Here is a 23332-nt window from a genome sequence, read left to right on the forward strand (position 1 = left end):
GGGCCACAGGCTATACCCACAAATTTCGGATCTATGAGGGAAAAGATCAGACCCTGGAGCCGGTCGGTTGCCCTGACTACCTGGGGAGCAGTGGGAAGACAGTCTGGGACTTGGTGTCACCCTTATTCGGCAAGGGGCACCATCTTTATGTGGACAATTTTTACACAAGTGTGGCCCTCTTTAGGCATTTGTTTCTAGAACGGATTTGCGCCTGTGGCACCGCGCAAACTAGTCGCGTGGGCTTCCCCCAACGGCTTGTAACCACCCGTCTTTCAAGGGGGGAGAGGGCTGCCTTGTGTAACGAAGAACTGCTCGCGGTGAAATGGAGAGACAAGCGTGACGTTTACATGCTCTCCTCCATTCACGCAGACACGACAATACAAATTGAGCGAGCAACCCGTGTCATTGAAAAGCCCCTCTCAGTCCACGACTATAATGCGCTCATGGGAGGGGTGGACTTCAATGACCAGATGTTGTCTCCGTATTTAGTTTCCCGCAGAACCAGACGCTGGTATAAGAAGGTGTCTGTATATTTAATTCAATTGGCGCTGTATAATAGTTTTGTTCTCTACAGTAAGGCTGGGAGAACAGGATCCTTCCTCAAATTCCAGGAAGAGATCATCGAGAACCTCATTTACCCAGGAGGTTCCGTGGCCCCATCCACCAGTGTAGTTAGCCGTCTACACGAGCGACATTTCCCCAGTGTCGTTGCTGGTACCTCAACCCAACCGTCACCCCGAAAAAAATGTCGTGTCTGTAGCAGGAGTGGAATAAGGCGTGACACCCGCTATTTCTGTCCTGACTGTCCTGACCACCCTGCCCTATGCTATGGAGAGTGTTTCCGGAAGTACCACACACAGGTACACCTAGCATAGGGATCACATCTCACCAGGACAGGCACACAGGGCTATTAGGGCCCTTTTACTCACAGCTGCTGCAAACCTCTCCTTTCACCTGGGATAAAGTGCATAACGTACTTCGCCACATCTTTGGGCGATTTGCGCTTTGCACATTGTCCCATGGGGAAGGAGAGGTTTGTTCTATAAAGGTAAAAAAAACTAAACAAAAAAAAAATTACCGGTAAGTAAAAAAGTTAAAAAAGTTAAAAAAAAGTTAATATGTTCTGTTCTAAAGTTAATAAAGTTATTGCTTTGCGGCCTGGTTTTTTCTTTTTTGTTTTGTTTTTTTTACCTTCCAGGTGGACCAACCGATCGACCAGCTGCAGCACTGATGTGCATTCGGACAGAAGCATTGCGCTGCTGTCAGATTACACGCAAGTCGGTGTATGCGGCGCTGCAAGACGAGATTTCTCCTCTGCAGTAAAAGATATGTTTGCCGAGGCATATGAGCTGAGGAGGTGGCGGTGTTCATATACTTTGGCAAACACTTTGTATATATTAAAAAAAAAATCCCGGCAATGATTTATTCATCCACATCGATTGATGTGAATGGAGAAATCTGGTTTGCCAGGGCATACGAGCTAAGTGGGTATGGATGTTGGGCGGAGCTCCTATGTCCTGGCAGACGCCTTTCCCCTCCTTTTTCTTTTTTTGGCAGAGATTTTTTCATCCACATTGATCGATGCGAATGAAGAAATCTGTGCCGTTCATTTGTTCTTTCAGCCCAGAGGCTGAACGGAAAAAAAATATATCATTACCCGTATGCTCAATATAAGGAGAATAGCAGAAACTCCTAATGCTGGGCATACATGTAATGATTGCGGAGACCCTCAAATGCCAGGGCAGTACAAACACACCACAAATAACACCATTTTGGAAAGAAGACACCCCAAGGTATTCGCTGAGGGGTATATTGAGTCCATGAAAGATTGAACTTTTTGTCCCAAGTTAGCGGAAAGGGAGACTTTGTGAGAACAAAATCAAAAAAATCAATTTCCGCTAACTTGTGCCAAAAATTTTATTTTTCAATGAACTCGCCATGCCCCTCATTGAATACCTTGGGGTGTCTTCTTTCCAAAATGGGGTCACATGTGGGGTATTTATACTGCCCTGGCATTTTAGGGGCCCCAAAGCGTGAGAAGAAGTCTGGTATCCAAATGTCTAAAAATGCCCTCATAAAAGGAATTTGGGCCCCTTTGCCCACCTAGGTTGCAAAAAAGTGTCACACATGTGGTAAATCCGTATTCAGGAGAAGTTGGGGAATATGTTTTGGGGTGTAATTTTACATATACCCATGCTGGGTGAGATAAATATCTTGGTCAAATGCCAACTTTGTATAAAAAAATGGGAAAAGTTGTCTTTTTCCAAGATATTTCTCTCACCCAGCATGGGTATATGTAAAATGACACCCCAAAACACATTCCCCAACTTCTCCTGAGTACGGCGATACCAGATGTGTGACACTTTTTTGCAGCCTAGGTGGGCAAAGGGGCCCACATTCCAAAGAGCACCTTTCGGATTTCACAGGTCATTTACCTACATACCACACATTAGGGCCCCTGGAAAATGCCAGGGCAGTATAACTACCCCACAAGTGACCCCATTTTGGAAAGAAGACACCCCAAGGTATTCCGTGAGGGGCATGGCGAGTTCCTAGAATTTTTTATTTTTTGTCACAAGTTAGTGGAAAATTATGATTTTTTATTTTTATTTTTTTTCATACAAAGTCTCATATTCCACTAACTTGTGACAAAAAATAAAAACTTCCATGAACTCACTATGCCCATCAGCGAATACCTTGGGGTCTCTTCTTTCCAAAATGGGGTCACTTGTGGGGTATTTATACTGCCCTGGCATTCTAGGGGCCCAAATGTGTGGTAAGGAGTTTGAAATCAAATTCTGTAAAAACTGACCAGTGAAATCCGAAAGGTGCTCTTTGGAATATGGGCCCCTTTGCCCACCTAGGCTGCAAAAAAGTGTCACACATCTGGTATCTCCGTAATCGGGAGAAGGTGGGGAATGTGGTTTGGGGTGTCATTTTACATATACCCATGCTGGGTGAGAGAAATATCTTGGTCAAATGCCAACTTTGTATAAAAAAAAATGGGAAAAGTTGTCTTTTGCCAAGATATTTCTCTCACCCAGCATGGGTATATGTAAAATGACACCCCAAAACACATTCCCCAACTTCTCCTGAGTACGGAGATACCACATGTGTGACACTTTTTTGCAGCCTAGGTGGACAAAGGGGCCCATATTACAAAGAGCACCTTTCGGATTTCACAGGTCATTTTTTACAGAATTTGATTTCAAACTCCTTACCACACATTTGGGCCCCTAGAATGCCAGGGCAGTATAACTACCCCACAAGTGACCCCATTTTGGAAAGAAGAGACCCCAAGGTATTCGCTGATTGGCATAGTGAGTTCATGGAAGTTTTTATTTTTTGTCACAAGTTAGTGGAATATGAGACTTTGTAAGAAAAAAATAAATAAAATAAAAATCATCATTTTCCGCTAACTTGTGACAAAAAATAAAAAGTTCTATGAACTCACTATGCCCATCAGCGAATACCTTAGGGTGTCTACTTTCCGAAATGGGGTCATTTGTGGGGTGTTTGTACTGTCTGGCCATTGTAGAACCTCAGGAAACATGACAGGTGCTCAGAAAGTCAGAGCTGCTTCAAAAAGCGGAAATTCACATTTTTGTACCATAGTTTGTAAACGCTATAACTTTTACCCAAACCATTTTTTTTTTTTACCCAAACATTTTTTTTTTATCAAAGACATGTAGAACAATAAATTTAGAGAAAAATTTCTATATGGATCTCGTTTTTTTTGCAAAATTTGACAACTGAAAGTGAAAAATGTCATTTTTTTGCAAAAAAATCGTAAAATTTCGATTAATAACAAAAAAAGTAAAAATGTCAGCAGCAATGAAATACCACCAAATGAAAGCTCTATTAGTGAGAAGAAAAGGAGGTAAAATTCATTTGGGTGGTAAGTTGCATGACCGAGCAATAAACGGTGAAAGTAGTGTAGGTCAGAAGTGTAAAAAGTGGCCTGGTCTTTCAGGGTGTTTAAGCACTGGGGGCTGAGGTGGTTAACGCCTTGAGATGTTCCATAGCCATTAGAGGTACCGTCAGAGATCTTGTCAGAGCGAAGAATCAATTGAAGAAAGCGCAAAAAGAGATCGATAAAGAAAAGGTAACTGAGTATTTGTTAGAGAAACAGTGTGATTTTCATATGAATTCTCCAAATGCAAGCCATACAGCAGGAGTTCGGGAAAGACAAATCAGAACTGTGAGAAATGTGTTAAGTTCAGTGTTGAAAAAGAACGCCGGAAGAATAGATGATGCTTCACTTAGGACCCTATTCTATGAAGTAATGTCTATTGTTAACAGTCGTCCACTTACAGTTGATAACATCAACGACCCAACAAGTTTAGACCCTTTAACTCCCAACCATCTACTTCACCTTAAGTCTGATTACATACAGCCACTGCCTGGCAAGTTCACCAAAGAGGATTTATATGCTAAAAGGAGATGGCAAAGAGGTCAATATCTATCAGAACAGTTTTGGAATAGATGGAGGAAAGAGTACTTAGCCAATCTTATGCTAAGAAGTAAATAGCAAACACCTAGAGACAGGAGCTGAAGAGACATTCACTCCACTAAGAGCTGTGTTTTTATGGGGACAAGAGAACCGTATACTGAACCAGTTATATATGTGTTTACTTACAGTTCCACCAAATACAATTGCAAGCTACAAATTGCAAGCATTGAGATTCCATATTGCAATCCAAATTGCACACAACCATACCAGATCATAATCAACCAATCTGCAAATAGTCACTGCTAACTGCATACTGCAAGTAGAACTATTAGGTAGACCTCAGATATACCTCTCAGAGATCATAAAGTACTTAACCCCTTAAGGACTTAGGGTGTACCGGTACGCCCTGCTTCCCCAGTCCTTAAGGACTCAGGGCGTACCGGTACCCCCTGGATCTCACAGGCCGGAAGCTGTATGAGTAATACACACAGTATTACTGATACAGCCAATGCATTCCAATACAGAAGTATTGGAATGCATTGTAAAAGGGATTAGACCCCAAAAGTTGAAGTCCCAAAGTGGGACAAAAAATAAAGTTAAAAAAAAGTTGAAAAAATAAAGTTTCCCCCCCAAAAAATTAAAAGTTTCAAGTAAAAATAAACAAAAACGTCATTTTCCCCAAATAAAGTAAAAAAAAAATTGGTCAAAAGTAGGGAAATAAAAAAAAAAGTATACATATTAGGTATCGCCACGTCCGTATAGACCGGCTCTATAAACATATCACATGACCTAACCCCTCAGATGAACACCGTAAAAAAAAAAAAAAAAAAAAAAAAAGTGCTAAATAAACAATTTTTTTGTCACCTTACATCACAAAAAGTACAACAGCAAGCGATCAAAAAGGCATTTGCCCACCAAAATAGTACCAATCTAACCGTCACCTCATCCAGCAAAAAATGAGCCCCTACCTGAGACAATCGCCCAAAAAATTAAAAAAAACTATGGCTCAGAATATGGAGACACTAAAACATCTTTTTTTTTTTTGCTTCAAAAATGATATTATTGTGTAAAACTTACATAAATAAAAAAAAACAGTATACATATTAGGCATCGACGTGTCCGTATCGACCGGCTCTTCAAAAATATCACATGACCTAACCCCTCAGATGAACACTGTAAAAAATAAAATATAAAAACTGTGCTAAATAAACCATTTTGTGTCACCTTACATCACAAAAAGTGTAATCGCAAGTGATTAAAAAGTCATATGCTCCCCAAAATAGTGCCAAAAAAACTGACATCTCATCCCGCAAAAAATGAGACCCTACCCAAAGTAATCTCCCAAAAACTGAAAAAATTATGGCTCTCAGACTATGGAAACACTAAAACATGATTTTTTTTTTTGTTTCAAAAAAGAAATCATTGTGTAAAACTTACATAAATAAATAAAAAAGTATACATATTAGGTATCGCCGCGTCCGTGACAACCTGGTCTATAAAAATATCACATGATCTAACCTGTCAGATGAATGTTGTAAATAACAAAAAATAAAAACGGTGCCAAAACAGCTATTTCTTGTTATCTTGCCTCACAAAAAGTGTAATATACAGGGAGTGCAGAATTATTAGGCAAGTTGTATTTTTGAGGATTAATTTTATTATTGAACAACAACCATGTTCTCAATGAACCCAAAAAACTCATTAATATCAAAGCTGAATATTTTTGGAAGTAGTTTTTAGTTTGTTTTTAGTTTTAGCTATTTTAGGGGGATATCTGTGTGTGCAGGTGACTATTACTGTGCATAATTATTAGGCAACTTAACAAAAAACAAATATATACCCATTTCAATTATTTATTTTTTCCAGTGAAACCAATATAACATCTCAACATTCACAAATATACATTTCTGACATTCAAAAACAAAACAAAAACAAATCAGTGACCAATATAGCCACCTTTCTTTGCAAGGACACTCAAAAGCCTGCCATCCATGGATTCTGTCAGTGTTTTGATCTGTTCACCATCAACATTGCGTGCAGCAGCAACCACAGCCTCCCAGACACTGTTCAGAGAGGTGTACTGTTTTCCCTCCTTGTAAATCTCACATTTGATGATGGACCACAGGTTCTCAATGGGGTTCAGATCAGGTGAACAAGGAGGCCATGTCATTAGATTTTCTTCTTTTATACCCTTTCTTGCCAGCCACGCTGTGGAGTACTTGGACGCGTGTGGTGGAGCATTGTCCTGCATGAAAATCATGTTTTTCTTGAAGGATGCAGACTTCTTCCTGTACCACTGCTTGAAGAAGGTGTCTTCCAGAAACTGGCAGTAGGACTGGGAGTTGAGCTTGACTCCATCCTCAACCCGAAAAGGCCCTACAAGCTCATCTTTGATGATACCAGCCCAAACCAGTACTCCACCTCCACCTTGCTGGCGTCTGAGTCGGACTGGAGCTCTCTGCCCTTTACCAATCCAGCCACGGGCCCATCCATCTGGCCCATCAAGACTCACTCTCATTTCATCAGTCCATAAAACCTTAGAAAAATCAGTCTTGAGATATTTCTTGGCCCAGTCTTGACGTTTCAGCTTGTGTGTCTTGTTCAGTGGTGGTCGTCTTTCAGCCTTTCTTACCTTGGCCATGTCTCTGAGTATTGCACACCTTGTGCTTTTGGGCACTCCAGTGATGTTGCAGCTCTGAAATATGGCCAAACTGGTGGCAAGTGGCATCTTGGGAGCTGCACGCTTGACTTTTCTCAGTTCATGGGCAGTTATTTTGCGCCTTGGTTTTTCCACACGCTTCTGGCGACCCTGTTGACTATTTTGAATGAAACGCTTGATTGTTCGATGATCACGCTTCAGAGAAGCTTTGCCATTTTAAGAGTGCTGCATCCCTCTGCAAGATATCTCACTATTTTTGACTTTTCTGAGCCTGTCAAGTCCTTCTTTTGACCCATTTTGCCAAAGGAAAGGAAGTTGCCTAATAATTATGCACACCTAATATAGGGTGTTGATGTCATTAGACCACACCCCTTCTCATTACAGAGATGCACATCACCTAATATGCTTAATTGGTAGTAGGCTTTCGAGCCTATACAGCTTGGAGTAAGACAACATGCATAAAGAGGATGATGTGGTCAAAATACTCATTTGCCTAAAAAAATCATATGTACACTAAACTAGTACCAACAATACTGCCACCCTATCCCGTAGTTTCTAAAATGGGGTCACTTTTTGGAGTTTCTACTCTAGGGGTGCATCAGGGGGGCTTCAAATGGGACATGGTGTCAAAAAACCAGTCCAGCAAAATCTGCCTTCCAAAAACCGTATGGCATTCCTTTCCTTCTGCGCCCTGCCGTGTGCCCGTACAGCGGTTTACAACCACATATAGGGTGTTTCTGTAAACTACAGAATCAGGGCCATAGATATTGAGTTTGGTTTGGCTGTTAACCCTTGCTTTGTAACTGGAAAAAAAAATATTAAAATGGAAAATCTGCCAAAAAAGTGAAATTTTGAAATTGGATCTCTATTTTGCATTAATTCTTGTTGAACACCTAAAGGGTTACGTTTGTAAAATCAGTTTTGAATACCTTGAGGGGTGTAATTTCTAGAATGGGGTAATTTTTGGGTGGTTTCTATTATGTAAGCCTCGCAAAGTGACTTCAAACCTGAACTGGTCCCTAAAAATTGGGTTTTTGAAAATTTCTGAAAAATTTCAAGATTTGCTTCTAAACTTCTAAGCCTTGTAACATCCCCCAAAATATAAAATATCATTCCCAAAATCATTCCAAACATGAAGTAGACATATGGGGAATGTAAAGTAATAACTATTTTTGGAGGTATTACTATGTATTCTAAAAGTAGAGAAATTGAAACTTGGAAATTTGCAATTTTTTTTAAAATTTTGGTAAATTTTTTATTTATTTTTTTATAAATAAAAAAGATTTTTTTTGACTTCATTTTACCAGTGTCATGAAGTACAATATGTGACGAAAAAACAATCTCAGAATGGCCTGGATAAGTCAAAGCGTTTTAAAGTTATCACCACTTAAAGTGACACTGGTCAGATATGCAAAAAATGGCCAAGTCCTTAAGGTGAAATAGGGCTGAGTCCATAAGGGGTAAAATAACTTAAAGTGACAGTACAGATACTGAAGAGAGAAATATAGCCACCATTTTATGTTGAATGACAAGATTGAACACTTGAACCACCATCTTAATCATACCGCCATTTTGTGATATCTTTTCAACACGTGTTAAGTACATGGACTATCTTCTGTGGAGGCGGCATTGTTATATATGAAGAAAAGTTAATAAAGAAGTTATTTCCAGCATTTGGTGTGCTCTTTAAACCTAATGTTTCCATAGAACGGCGCTAGAGGAATTACAGAGTAACAGACAGTCTGGTTAGACTAAGAGTCAGAGATATCTAAGTTCTTCTAATGCCACAGCACAAAAGGCACTTCATAGCGCTGCGCCTGCCACAAAGCATCAGACAAAGTGAAGTCTAACATCTGACAAGACCTTGACATCTACTGTCTATTGCAGGTTTAAAGGGAAAGTATCACCAATATCTTGATTAATAAGTAAACCCAGGAGATGAAGCACTTTCCTTTTTTGTGATGTTTCCATTTCCAGATCGTAGACTATATTCTCCTGTGCACAGTATTTAGAGATAACTTCTATGGGAGGGTGTTGTGGGCATGCTCTGTGACCTGTGACCTCCACCTATGGTGAATGCTGGGCCATGTGTTCTCTACATATAGCTGTTATTTGTCCTTGGAATGCTGTCTGATGATACCGACAGCTGACAAGTGATTCCACACAACAGGAGTTCTTAGCCTGTTATGAGGCTTAGGGGTCAGGATTTCTGGGATCTTTTATAATATGTAGACAGTGACACCAAAAATCACCATAAATTCTTAATAAAATGTGTAACGTAAAAAAATGGATTCAAACAGATTTTTTTTCTGATGACGCCTTCCCAGAAGCTCTCCGGCACAGAATCTTCTTTCATCATTCACTCTGTACAATTTAGCATTACCCTTTAAAAATATGTTTTCATCTAAAAAGTCTTTAAATCCTTCTCTATGATTGGATCATGTGACCTCATAGTAGCCCTTCCTGCATTACTTGCTGGCCCTCCATGAGTCCCCGGAAAATCCTGCATGACGACACTCTTTTTCCAGACTAGACTCCCATCACAGTCTCTGCCGAGATCAGACAGCTCAGCCCCTGACTGTACACTTATGAGGAGAATATATAGAGGGCAGGATAATTACACGGGTCTCCTAGCAGGCAGGAATCACGCAGGGCTAGGGAGCAGATCACGCAGGGCTAGGGAGCAGATCACGCAGGGCTAGGGAGCAGATCACGCAGGGCTAGGGAGCAGATCACGCAGGGCTAGGGAGCAGATCCCGCAGGGCTAGGGAGCAGATCCCGCAGGGCTAGGGAGCAGATCCCGCAGGGCTAGGGAGCAGATCCCGCAGGGCTAGGGAGCAGATCCCGCAGGGCTAGGGAGCAGATCCCGCAGGGCTAGGGAGCAGATCCCGCAGGGCTAGGGAGCAGATCCCGCAGGGCTAGGGAGCAGATCACGCAGGGCATAGGGAGCAGATCACGCAGGGCATAGGGAGCAGATCACGCAGGGCATAGGGAGCAGATCACGCAGGGCATAGGGAGCAGATCACGCAGGGCTAGGGAGCAGATCACGCAGGGCTAGGGAGCAGATCACGCAGGGCTAGGGAGCAGATCACGCAGGGCTAGGGAGCAGATCACGCAGGGCTAGGGAGCAGATCACGCAGGGCTAGGGAGCAGATCACGCAGGGCTAGGGAGCAGATCACGCAGGGCTAGGGAGCAGATCACGCAGGGCATAGGGAGCAGATCACGCAGGGCATAGGGAGCAGATCACGCAGGGCATAGGGAGCAGATCACGCAGGGCATAGGGAGCAGATCACGCAGGGCATAGGGAGCAGATCACGCAGGGCATAGGGAGCAGATCACGCAGGGCAAGGGAGCAGATCACGCAGGGCATAGGGAGCAGATCACGCAGGGCATAGGGAGCAGATCACGCAGGGCATAGGGAGCAGATCACGCAGGGCATAGGGAGGGAGCAGATCACGCAGGGCATAGGGAGCAGATCACGCGGGGCATAGGGAGCAGATCACGCAGGGCATAGGGAGCAGATCACGCAGGGCATAGGGAGCAGATCACGCAGGGCTAGGGAGCAGATCACGCAGGGCTAGGGAGCAGATCACGCAGGGCTAGGGAGCAGATCACGCAGGGCTAGGGAGCAGATAACGCAGGGCTAGGGAGCAGATCACGCAGGGCTAGGGAGCAGATCACGCAGGGCATAGGGAGCAGATCACGCAGGGCATAGGGAGCAGATCACGCAGGGCATAGGGAGCAGATCACGCAGGGCAAGGGAGCAGATCACGCAGGGCATAGGGAGCAGATCACGCAGGGCATGGGGAGCAGACCACGCAGGGGCTAGGGAGCAGATCACGCAGGGCATAGGGAGCAGATCACGCAGGGCATAGGGAGCAGATCACGCAGGGCATAGGGAGCAGATCACGCAGGGCTAGGGAGCAGATCACGCAGGGCTAGGGAGCAGATCACGCAGGGCTAGGGAGCAGATCACGCAGGGCTAGGGAGCAGATCACGCAGGGCTAGGGAGCAGATCACGCATTGCTAGGGAGCAGATCACGCAGGGCTAGGGAGCAGATCACGCAGGGCTAGGGAGCAGATCACGCAGGGCTAGGGAGCAGATCACGCAGGGCATAGGGAGCAGATCACGCAGGGCTAGGGAGCAGATCACGCAGGGCATAGGGAGCAGATCACGCAGGGCTAGGGAGCAGATCACGCAGGACGCTGGGTACAAGAGATATCCAAGGAGTGCCGAAGGACAGACAATCTGCTGGGATATGGTGATGGAAAGTAGTGTTACCGCTGGAATGCTGCTTTAACCCTTTGGCTATCGGAGGCTTTTTCGGTTTCATTTTTCTTCCCTATTTTCGGTGAGCCACAACTTTTTACTTTTTCCGGTCACAGCTGTATGAGGGCTTATTGTTTGCGGGACAAGTTGTGCTTTCTAATGCCACCATTAATTATGGCATAAAATGTTGTGGAAAGTGGTAAAAAAAAATCCAAATTTACAGGTTTTGTTCCCACTGCATGTTGTTTACGGCAAAACTGAGCCATGCCCTTCATTCTCTGGGTCAGTCCGATTACAACGATACCCGTATGAATAGGTTCTAAATAGTGTAAAAATGTATTTCTACTTTGAGAAAAAAAATTATTATATCACCATATTCTGACCCCCATAACTTTTTTATACTTCTGTCTACGGAGCTGTTTAGGGGCTCATTTTTTGGTAACAATCTGTACTTTTAATTGATACCATTTTGGAGTATGCATGACTTTTTGATCACATTTTATTATTAGGTAAGAGAAGCAATGAAAAAATGACAAATCTGACATTTTGACCCTTTTTTCCATTACGCCATTTGCCGTATTGGATTTTTTTTTCTATTTTAATAGTATGGGCGTTTCCGGTCGCGGTGACACCTATGATGTTTATATTTATTGTTATTTAGGTATTTTTTTTTATTACACGGAAAGGGGGGCGATTTAAACTTTTATATATATGATTTTTGGGATCATTATGTGCCTCATATATGAGCTTATTACTTTATTTTATTTGGATTTATCAGGAATTTATTATTAGTGTATTTTGCTCACTTTTGCTCATTTCTTATCCTGGCCTGCCATCTGGTGGCCAAAATAAGAATTGCAGATTCAATACTGTTCTCCTACTCAGTAAGGCTTATAGTATTCAGCGCAATTACCTATGCCCGGATTGGACACATGGGGGATGGGTAGGAAGCCCGGTTTTTGCGCATTTAATTACCGCATTATTGCTGGTCACGGTAAATAGCCGCAGGCCTGTGCACGTGCGAGTAGGCGTCATGTTAACACATCGCATCAGCGCCGTACATGTACGGCGCTGGTAGCCTAAGGGTTAAAGGGGTTGTCCCATCTCAACATTCAGGGGCAGGCTGGGAACTTAAAGTGGCCCTGGTAAAAAAATATAAAAGTAGGCCCATGTTGTGGGCAGATCCAACCTTACATAAGGCAACACAATTAGGCAGGGCCAGCAAAAGACTGCCCCCAGCATTCGAGTGCGTCCGGAGGATGGCAATACCGTGGGATTCAGGAGGCACCGGTGGCTGGTGGCCTGTGCAGAAGTACTTGAAACCCTGCTAAGATCATTATATGGCGGCCATGAGGAGGGCTCAGGTGGCCCCTTTGTTGTCAGCCCACCAGAAAATTTCCGTGTAAGGTCTATGGTCAGTCCGCCCCGTCAACATTTATGACACATCACTAGGGTAGGTCACAAATTTCAGATAGAAGCGGGTCCCAGGGGTTGGACCTTCCCCTATCTCCAGAATAGGGTCTACAAAGTGAAGGAAAGCAAACAATGCAAGCACAGCAACCTTTCCGTTGACCAGTATGGGACCGCCTTAACCCCTTACGAACCCATGACGTACCGGTACGTCATGTATAGTTCCGATCACCGCCGCCCGGCGGGTGGTGATCGGAACCCGGTGCCTGCTCAAATCATTGAGCAGGCACCTTGGCTAAATGCGCGGGGGGTCCCGTGACTCAATTCAGACCTGCAGTTTGTGGCTTTTACCTGGTGCGGCGGCGGCACCATCGGCCGTATACGATCAAAAAGACGTTGGCCCACCAAAATAGTACAAATCTAACCGTCATCTCATCCAAGAAAAATCATACCCTACCCAAGGTAATTGCCCAAAAACTGAAAAAAATATGGCTCTCAGACTATGGAAACACTAAAACATGATTTTCTTTGCTTCAAAAATGAAATCATTCTGTAAAATTTACATAAATAAAAAAAAAAAGTATACATATTAGGTATCGCCGCATCCGTGACAACCTGGTCTATAAAAATATCACATGATCTAACCTTTCAGATGAATGTTGTAAATAACAAAAAATAAAAACGGTGCCAAAACCGCTATTTCTTGTTACCTTGACTCACAAAAAGTGTAATATAGAGCAACCAAAAATCATATGTACCCTAATATAGTACCAACAATACTGCCACCCTATCCCGTAGTTTCTAAAATGGGGCAACTTTTTTCAAGTTTCTACTCTAGGGGTGCATCAGGGGGGCTTCAAATGGGCCATGGTGTAAATAAACCAGTCCAGCAAAATCTGCCTTCCAAAAAACGTATGGCGTTCCTTTTTCTTCTGCGCCCTGCCGTGTGCCCGTACAGCAGTTTACGACCACATATGGGGTGTTTCTGTAAACTACAGAATCAGAGCCATAAATATTTGTTTGGCTGTTAACCCTTGCTTTGTTACTGGGAAAAATGGATTAAAATGGAAAATTTGCCAAAAAAGTGACATTTTTAAATTGTATCTCCATTTGCCAATAACTCTTGTGGAACACCTAAAGGGTTAACGACGTTTGTAAAATCAGTTTTGAATACCTTGAGGGGTGTAGTTTATAGATTGGGGCCATTTTTGGGTGGTTTCTATTATGTAAGCCTCACAAAGTGACTTCAGACCTGAACTGGTCCCTAAAAATTGTGTTTTTGAAAATTTCTGAAAAATTTCAAGATTTGCTTCTAAACTTCTAAGCCTTGTAACATCCCCCAAAAAATAAAATATCATTTCTAAAATGATCCAAACATGAAGTAGACACCTGGGGAATGTAAAGTAATAACTATTTTTGGAGGTATTACTATGTATTATAGAAGTAGAGAAATTGAAACTTGGAAATTTGCAATTTAAAAAAAAAAAAAAAATTGTAAATTTTGTATTTTTTTTATAAATAAAAATGAATTTTTTTTACTTCATTTTACCAGTGTCATGAAGTACAATATGTGACAAAAAAAAAATCTCAGAACGGCCTGGATAAGTCAAAGCATTTTAAAGTTATCACCACTTAAAGTGACACTGGTCAGATTTGCAAAAAATGGCCAAGTCCTTAAGGTGAAATAGGGCCGAGTCCTTGAGGGGTTAAATAGTCCAGACAGACAGTGTTTGGCCATTTTCAGAACTCCCATACCTGTGAATGGAGATTGACCGCACACGGGCAGCTCTTCTCCCTTCACCTTGGGAACCCATTCTGGAGATGGGAGTAGATCCTAGATGTGGGGCCGGCACCTATCTGACATATGTGCATTTCCTAGTAATATGCCACAAAAGAGGAGATGGGACAAGCAATATAATCCCGCCATCTCCATCTTTCTTAATCCAGTATATAACATATCATACTGCAGGATAAAGCAAGGCCAAGCACAAGGCCCTCAGAGACCTTCTATACAGAATATAATCTTGGACACCTTCTCCCTACCTACCTGATGATCCTGCAGAAGAGGATTGGGACTTTCATCTCCTGTTCTTCCCTTTCGGGATCTGGCTGCAGGAGAAACACAGACTGAATCCATTCCCTTCATAGGAATAATAAAAGGACAAGCGCATTAATACCCGTCTATTACCTGGTGATGGGAGAGGCTGGTGGTCCTCCATCATGACATCCATGTACTGATCCTTGTGTCCTTCTACATACTGCCACTCCTCCATGGAGAAATAGACAGCGACATCCCGACACCTTATAGGAACCTGACAACACAAGGACACCGTCATCACACTGACGTCTACAGTGCATTTCCTGTAGAAACCCCAACACTTCCCGCAGGGTCACCTCTCCAGTCAGCAGCTCAATCATCTTGTGGGTAAATTCTAGGATCTTCTGCTCCGGTATCAGGGGGTGAGGCTCTGAGATGGGGCCCTGGATCCACCCTCCTGAGTCATGGATGATGGGAGTAAAACAGTCTTCGGATGTCATCTTCAGTATTATGTAATCCTGTAGGAGAGATGGAAAGGGAGGACATGACAGAAACATGTATGTAGGTTACCGCTCTTCTCTCATGTAACATACAGTATATAAAGGTTTCTGTCATGTCTTCCCTTTCTCTTCTGAAAGGTACGACACGACGGAGACCTTTATATATGTTACATGAGAGAAGAAGAGAAAGGGAGGACAGGACGGAGACCTTTATATATGTTACATGAGAGAAGAAGAGAAAGGGAGGACACGACGGAGACCTTTATATATGTTACATGAGAGAAGAGGAGAAAGGGAGGACACGACGGAGACCTTTATATATGTTACATGAGAGAAGAAGAGAAAGGGAGGACACGACGGAGACCTTTATATATGTTACATGAGAGAAGAGGAGAAAGGGAGGACAGGACGGAGACCTTTATATATGTTACATGAGAGAAGAGAAAGGGAGGACACGACGGAGACCTTTATGTATATTACATGAGAGAAGAAGAGAAAGGGAGGACACGACGGAGACCTTTATATATGTTACATGAGAGAAGAAGAGAAAGGGAGGACAGGACGGAGACCTTTATATATGTTACATGAGAGAAGAAGAGAAAGGGAGGACAGGACGGAGACCTTTATATATGTTACATGAGAGAAGAAGAGAAAGGAAGGACACGACGGAGACCTTTATATATGTTACATGAGAGAAGAGAAAGGGAGGACAGGACGGAGACCTTTATATATGTTACATGAGAGAAGAGAAAGGAAGGACACGACGGAGACCTTTATATATGTTACAGGAGAGAAGAAGAGAAAGGGAGGACACGACGGAAACCATTATATATGTTACATGAGAGAAGAAGAGAAAGGGAGGACACGACGGAGACCTTTATATATGTTACATGAGAGAAGAGGAGAAAGGGAGGACAAGACGGAAACCTTTATATATGTTACATGAGAGAAGATGAGAAAGGGAGGACACGACGGAGCACTTTATATATGTTACAGGAGAGAAGAGGAGAAAGGGAGGACACGACGGAGACCTTTATATATGTTACATGAGAGAAGAAGAGAAAGGGAGGACACGACGGAGACCTTTATATATGTTACATGAGAGAAGAAGAGAAAGGGAGGACACGACGGAGACCTTTATATATGTTACATGAGAGAAGAAGAGAAAGGGAGGACACGACGGAGACCTTTATATATGTTACATGAGAGAAGAAGAGAAAGGGAGGACAGGACGGAGACCTTTATATATGTTACATGAGAGAAGAGGAGAAAGAGAGGACAGGACGGAGACCTTTATATATGTTACATGAGAGAAGAGAAAGGGAGGACACGACAGAGACCTTTATATATGTTACATGAGAGAAGAGGAGAAAGGGAGGACAAGACGGAAACCTTTATATATGTTACATGAGAGAAGAGAAGGGAGGACACGACGGAGACCTTTATATATGTTACATGAGAGAAGATGAGAAAGGGAGGACACGACAGAGACCTTTATATATGTTACATGAGAGAAGAAGAGAAAGGGAGGACAGGACGGAGACCTCTATATATGTTACATGAGAGAAGAGGAGAAAGGGAGGACACGACGGAGACCTTTATATATGTTACATGAGAGAAGAGAAGGGAGGACACGACGGAGACCTTTATATATGTTACATGAGAGAAGAAGAGAAAGGGAGGACACGACAGAAACCTTTATATATGTTACAGGAGAGAAGAGGAGAAAGGGAGGACACGACGGAGACCTTTATATATGTTACATGAGAGAAGAGGAGAAAGGGAGGACATGACGGAGACCTTTATATATGTTACATGAGAGAAGAGGAGAGAGAGAGGACAGGACGGAGACCTTTATATATGTTACATGAGAGAAGAGAAGGGAGGACACGACGGAGACCTTTATATATGTTACATGAGAGAAGAAGAGAAAGGGAGGACAGGACGGAGACCTTTATATATGTTACATGAGAGAAGAAGAGAAAGGGAGGACACGACGGAAACCATTATATATGTTACATGAGAGAAGAGGAGAAAGGGAGGACAGGACGGAGACCATTATATATGTTACATGAGAGAAGAGGAGAAAGGGAGGACACGACAGAAACCTTTATATATGTTACATGAGAGAAGAAGAGAAAGGGAGGACACGACGGAGACCTTTATATATGTTACATGAGAGAAGAGGAGAGAGAGAGGACAGGACGGAGACCATTATATATGTTACATGAGAGAAGAAGAGAAAGGGAGGACACGACAGAAACCTTTATATATGTTACATGAGAGAAGAAGAGAAAGGGAGGACACGACGGAGACCTTTATATATGTTACATGAGAGAAGAGGAGAAAGGGAGGACACGACGGAGACCTTTATATATGTTACATGAGAGAAGAGGAGAGAGAGAGGACAGGACGGAGACCTTTATATATGTTACATGAGAGAAGAGAAGGGAGGACACGACGGAGACCTTTATATATGTTACATGAGAGAAGAAGAGAAAGGGAGGACAGGACGGAGACCTTTATATATGTTACATGAGAGAAGAAGAGAAAGGGAGGACACGACGGAAACCATTATATATGTTACATGAGAGAAGAGGAGAAAGGGAGGACAAGACGGAAACCTTTATATATGTTACATGAGAGAAGAGAAGGGAGGACACGACGGAGACCTTTATATATGTTACATGAGAGAAGAAAAGAAAGGGAGGACACGACGGAGACCTTTATATATGTTACATGAGAGAAGAAGAGAAAGGGAGGACACGACGGAGACCTTTATATATGTTACATGAGAGAAGAAGAGAAAGGGAGGACACGACGGAGACCTTTATATATGTTACATGAGAGAAGAAGAGAAAGGGAGGACAGGACGGAGACCTTTATATATGTTACATGAGAGAAGAGGAGAAAGGGAGGACACGGCGGAGACCTTTATATATGTTACATGAGAGAAGAAGAGAAAGGGAGGACACGACGGAAACCATTATATATGTTACATGAGAGAAGAGGAGAAAGGGAGGACAAGACGGAAACCTTTATATATGTTACATGAGAGAAGAAGAGAAAGTGAGGACACGACGGAGACCTTTATATATGTTACATGAGAGAAGAGGAGAAAGGGAGGACACGACGGAGACCTTTATATATGTTACATGAGAGAAGAGGAGAGAGAGAGGACAGGACGGAGACCATTATATATGTTACATGAGAGAAGAAGAGAAAGGGAGGACACGACAGAAACCTTTATATATGTTACATGAGAGAAGAAGAGAAAGGGAGGACACGACGGAGACCTTTATATATGTTACATGAGAGAAGAGGAGAGAGAGGGGACAGGACGGAGACCTTTATATATGTTACATGAGAGAAGAAGAGAAAGGGAGGACACGACGGAGACCTTTATATATGTTACATGAGAGAAGAAGAGAAAGGGAGGACACGACGGAGACCTTTATATATGTTACATGAGAGAAGAAGAGAAAGGGAGGACACGACAGAAACCTTTATATATGTTACAGGAGAGAAGAGGAGAAAGGGAGGACACGACGGAGACCTTTATATATGTTACATGAGAGAAGAGGAGAAAGGGAGGACATGACGGAGACCTTTATATATGTTACATGAGAGAAGAGGAGAGAGAGAGGACAGGACGGAGACCTTTATATATGTTACATGAGAGAAGAGAAAGGGAGGACACGACAGAGACCTTTATATATGTTACATGAGAGAAGAGGAGAAAGGGAGGACAAGACGGAAACCTTTATATATGTTACATGAGAGAAGAGAAGGGAGGACACGACGGAGACCTTTATATATGTTACATGAGAGAAGATGAGAAAGGGAGGACACGACAGAGACCTTTATATATGTTACATGAGAGAAGAAGAGAAAGGGAGGACAGGACGGAGACCTTTATATATGTTACATGAGAGAAGAGAAAGGGAGGACACGACAGAGACCTTTATATATGTTACATGAGAGAAGAGGAGAAAGGGAGGACACGACGGAGACCTTTATATATGTTACATGAGAGAAGAGAAGGGAGGACACGACGGAGACCTTTATATATGTTACATGAGAGAAGATGAGAAAGGGAGGACACGACAGAGACCTTTATATATGTTACATGAGAGAAGAAGAGAAAGGGAGGACAGGACGGAGACCTCTATATATGTTACATGAGAGAAGAGGAGAAAGGGAGGACACGACGGAGACCTTTATATATGTTACATGAGAGAAGAGAAGGGAGGACACGACGGAGACCTTTATATATGTTACATGAGAGAAGAAGAGAAAGGGAGGACACGACAGAAACCTTTATATATGTTACAGGAGAGAAGAGGAGAAAGGGAGGACACGACGGAGACCTTTATATATGTTACATGAGAGAAGAGGAGAAAGGGAGGACATGACGGAGACCTTTATATATGTTACATGAGAGAAGAGGAGAGAGAGAGGACAGGACGGAGACCTTTATATATGTTACATGAGAGAAGAGAAGGGAGGACACGACGGAGACCTTTATATATGTTACATGAGAGAAGAAGAGAAAGGGAGGACACGACGGAGACCTTTATATATGTTACATGAGAGAAGAAGAGAAAGGGAGGACACGACAGAAACCTTTATATATGTTACATGAGAGAAGAAGAGAAAGGGAGGACACGACGGAGACCTTTATATATGTTACATGAGAGAAGAGGAGAAAGGGAGGATACGACGGAGACCTTTATATATGTTACATGAGAGAAGAGGAGAGAGAGAGGACAGGACGGAGACCATTATATATGTTACATGAGAGAAGAAGAGAAAGGGAGGACACGACAGAAACCTTTATATATGTTACATGAGAGAAGAAGAGAAAGGGAGGACACGACGGAGACCTTTATATATGTTACATGAGAGAAGAGGAGAGAGAGAGGACAGGACGGAGACCTTTATATATGTTACATGAGAGAAGAAGAGAAAGGGAGGACACGACGGAGACCTTTATATATGTTACATGAGAGAAGAGGAGAGAGAGAGGACAGGACGGAGACCATTATATATGTTACATGAGAGAAGAAGAGAAAGGGAGGACACGACAGAAACCTTTATATATGTTACATGAGAGAAGAAGAGAAAGGGAGGACACGACGGAGACCTTTATATATGTTACATGAGAGAAGAGGAGAGAGAGAGGACAGGACGGAGACCTTTATATATGTTACATGAGAGAAGAGAAGGGAGGACACGACGGAGACCTTTATATATGTTACATGAGAGAAGAAGAGAAAGGGAGGACACGACGGAAACCTTTATATATGTTACATGAGAGAAGAGGAGAGAGAGAGGACAGGACGGAGACCTTTATATATGTTACATGAGAGAAGAAGAGAAAGGGAGGACACAACGGAGACCTTTATATATGTTACATGAGAGAAGAGGAGAGAGAGAGGACAGGACGGAGACCTTTATATATGTTACATGAGAGAAGAGAAAGGGAGGACATGACGGAGACCTTTATATATGTTACATGAGAGAAGAGGAGAGAGAGAGGACAGGACGGAGACCTTTATATATGTTACATGAGAGAAGAGAAGGGAGGACACGACGGAGACCTTTATATATGTTACATGAGAGAAGAAGAGAAAGGGAGGACAGGACGGAGACCTTTATATATGTTACATGAGAGAAGAAGAGAAAGGGAGGACACGACGGAAACCATTATATATGTTACATGAGAGAAGAGGAGAAAGGGAGGACAGGACGGAGACCATTATATATGTTACATGAGAGAAGAGGAGAGAGAGAGAGGACAGGACGGAGACCATTATATATGTTACATGAGAGAAGAAGAGAAAGGGAGGACACGACAGAAACCTTTATATATGTTACATGAGAGAAGAAGAGAAAGGGAGGACACGACGGAGACCTTTATATATGTTACATGAGAGAAGAGGAGAAAGGGAGGACACGACAGAAACCTTTATATATGTTACATGAGAGAAGAAGAGAAAGGGAGGACACGACGGAGACCTTTATATATGTTACATGAGAGAAGAGGAGAGAGAGAGGACAGGACGGAGACCTTTATATATGTTACATGAGAGAAGAAGAGAAAGGGAGGACACAACGGAGACCTTTATATATGTTACATGAGAGAAGAGGAGAGAGAGAGGACAGGACGGAGACCTTTATATATGTTACATGAGAGAAGAGAAGGGAGGACAGGACGGAGACCTTTATATATGTTACATGAGAGAAGAAGAGAAAGGGAGGACAGGACGGAGACCTTTATATATGTTACATGAGAGAAGAAGAGAAAGGGAGGACAGGACGGAGACCTTTATATATGTTACATGAGAGAAGAAGAGAAAGGGAGGACACGACGGAGACCTTTATATATGTTACATGAGAGAAGAAGAGAAAGGGAGGACACGACAGAAACCTTTATATATGTTACATGAGAGAAGAAGAGAAAGGGAGGACACGACGGAGACCTTTATATATGTTACATGAGAGAAGAGGAGAAAGGGAGGATACGACGGAGACCTTTATATATGTTACATGAGAGAAGAGGAGAGAGAGAGGACAGGACGGAGACCATTATATATGTTACATGAGAGAAGAAGAGAAAGGGAGGACACGACAGAAACCTTTATATATGTTACATGAGAGAAGAAGAGAAAGGGAGGACACGACGGAGACCTTTATATATGTTACATGAGAGAAGAGGAGAGAGAGAGGACAGGACGGAGACCTTTATATATGTTACATGAGAGAAGAAGAGAAAGGGAGGACACAACGGAGACCTTTATATATGTTACATGAGAGAAGAGGAGAGAGAGAGGACAGGACGGAGACCTTTATATATGTTACATGAGAGAAGAGAAGGGAGGACACGACGGAGACCTTTATATATGTTACATGAGAGAAGAAGAGAAAGGGAGGACACGACGGAAACCTTTATATATGTTACATGAGAGAAGAGGAGAGAGAGAGGACAGGACGGAGACCTTTATATATGTTACATGAGAGAAGAAGAGAAAGGGAGGACACAACGGAGACCTTTATATATGTTACATGAGAGAAGAGGAGAGAGAGAGGACAGGACGGAGACCTTTATATATGTTACATGAGAGAAGAGAAAGGGAGGACAGGACGGAGACCTTTATATATGTTACATGAGAGAAGAAGAGAAAGGGAGGACAGGACGGAGACCTTTATATATGTTACATGAGAGAAGAAGAGAAAGGGAGGACACGACGGAGACCTTTATATATGTTACATGAGAGAAGAGAAAGGGAGGACACGACGGAGACCTTTATATATGTTACATGAGAGAAGAAGAGAAAGGGAGGACAGGACGGAGACCTTTATATATGTTACATGAGAGAAGAAGAGAAAGGGAGGACAGGACGGAGACCTTTATATATGTTACATGAGAGAAGAGAAAGGGAGGACACGACAGAGACCTTTATATATGTTACATGAGAGAAGAAGAGAACGGGAGGACACGACGGAGACCTTTATATATGTTACATGAGAGAAGAAGAGAAAGGGAGGACAGGACGGAGACCTTTATATATGTTACATGAGAGAAGAAGAGAAAGGGAGGACACGACGGAGACCTTTATATATGTTACATGAGAGAAGAAGAGAAAGGGAGGACAGGACGGAGACCTTTATATATGTTACATGGGAGAAGAAGAGAAAGGGAGGACACGACGGAGACCTTTATATATGTTACATGAGAGAAGAAGAGAAAGGGAGGACACGACGGAGACCTTTATATATGTTACATGAGAGAAGAAGAGAAAGGGACACGACGGAGACCTTTATATATGTTACATGACAGAAGAAGAGAAAGGGAGGACAGGACGGAGACCTTTATATATGTTACATGGGAGAAGAAGAGAAAGGGAGGACACGACGGAGACCTTTATATATGTTACATGAGAGAAGAGGAGAAAGGGAAGACACGACGGAGACCTTTATATATGTTACATGAGAGAA

General features: G+C 42.7%; 1 protein-coding gene across 1 annotated transcript in view; it reads right to left on the reverse strand.

Moving 5' to 3' along the window:
- LOC121008774 (oocyte zinc finger protein XlCOF7.1-like) overlaps positions 1 to 23332 on the reverse strand; it is a 132912-nt gene that overhangs the window by 71024 nt on the left and 38556 nt on the right. Inside the window, exons 3-5 of the mRNA XM_040441469.1 lie at positions 15188 to 15349; positions 14982 to 15105; positions 14841 to 14902 (exon numbers count right to left, since the gene is read on the reverse strand). Coding sequence (XP_040297403.1) covers positions 14841 to 14902; positions 14982 to 15105; positions 15188 to 15349 — 348 coding nt within the window. The remainder of the gene's footprint in view (positions 1 to 14840; positions 14903 to 14981; positions 15106 to 15187; positions 15350 to 23332) is intronic.

This window comes from Bufo bufo, chromosome 7 (assembly GCF_905171765.1).
Source record: "Bufo bufo chromosome 7, aBufBuf1.1, whole genome shotgun sequence".
In the NCBI taxonomy this organism is placed as follows: Eukaryota; Metazoa; Chordata; class Amphibia; order Anura; family Bufonidae; genus Bufo; species Bufo bufo.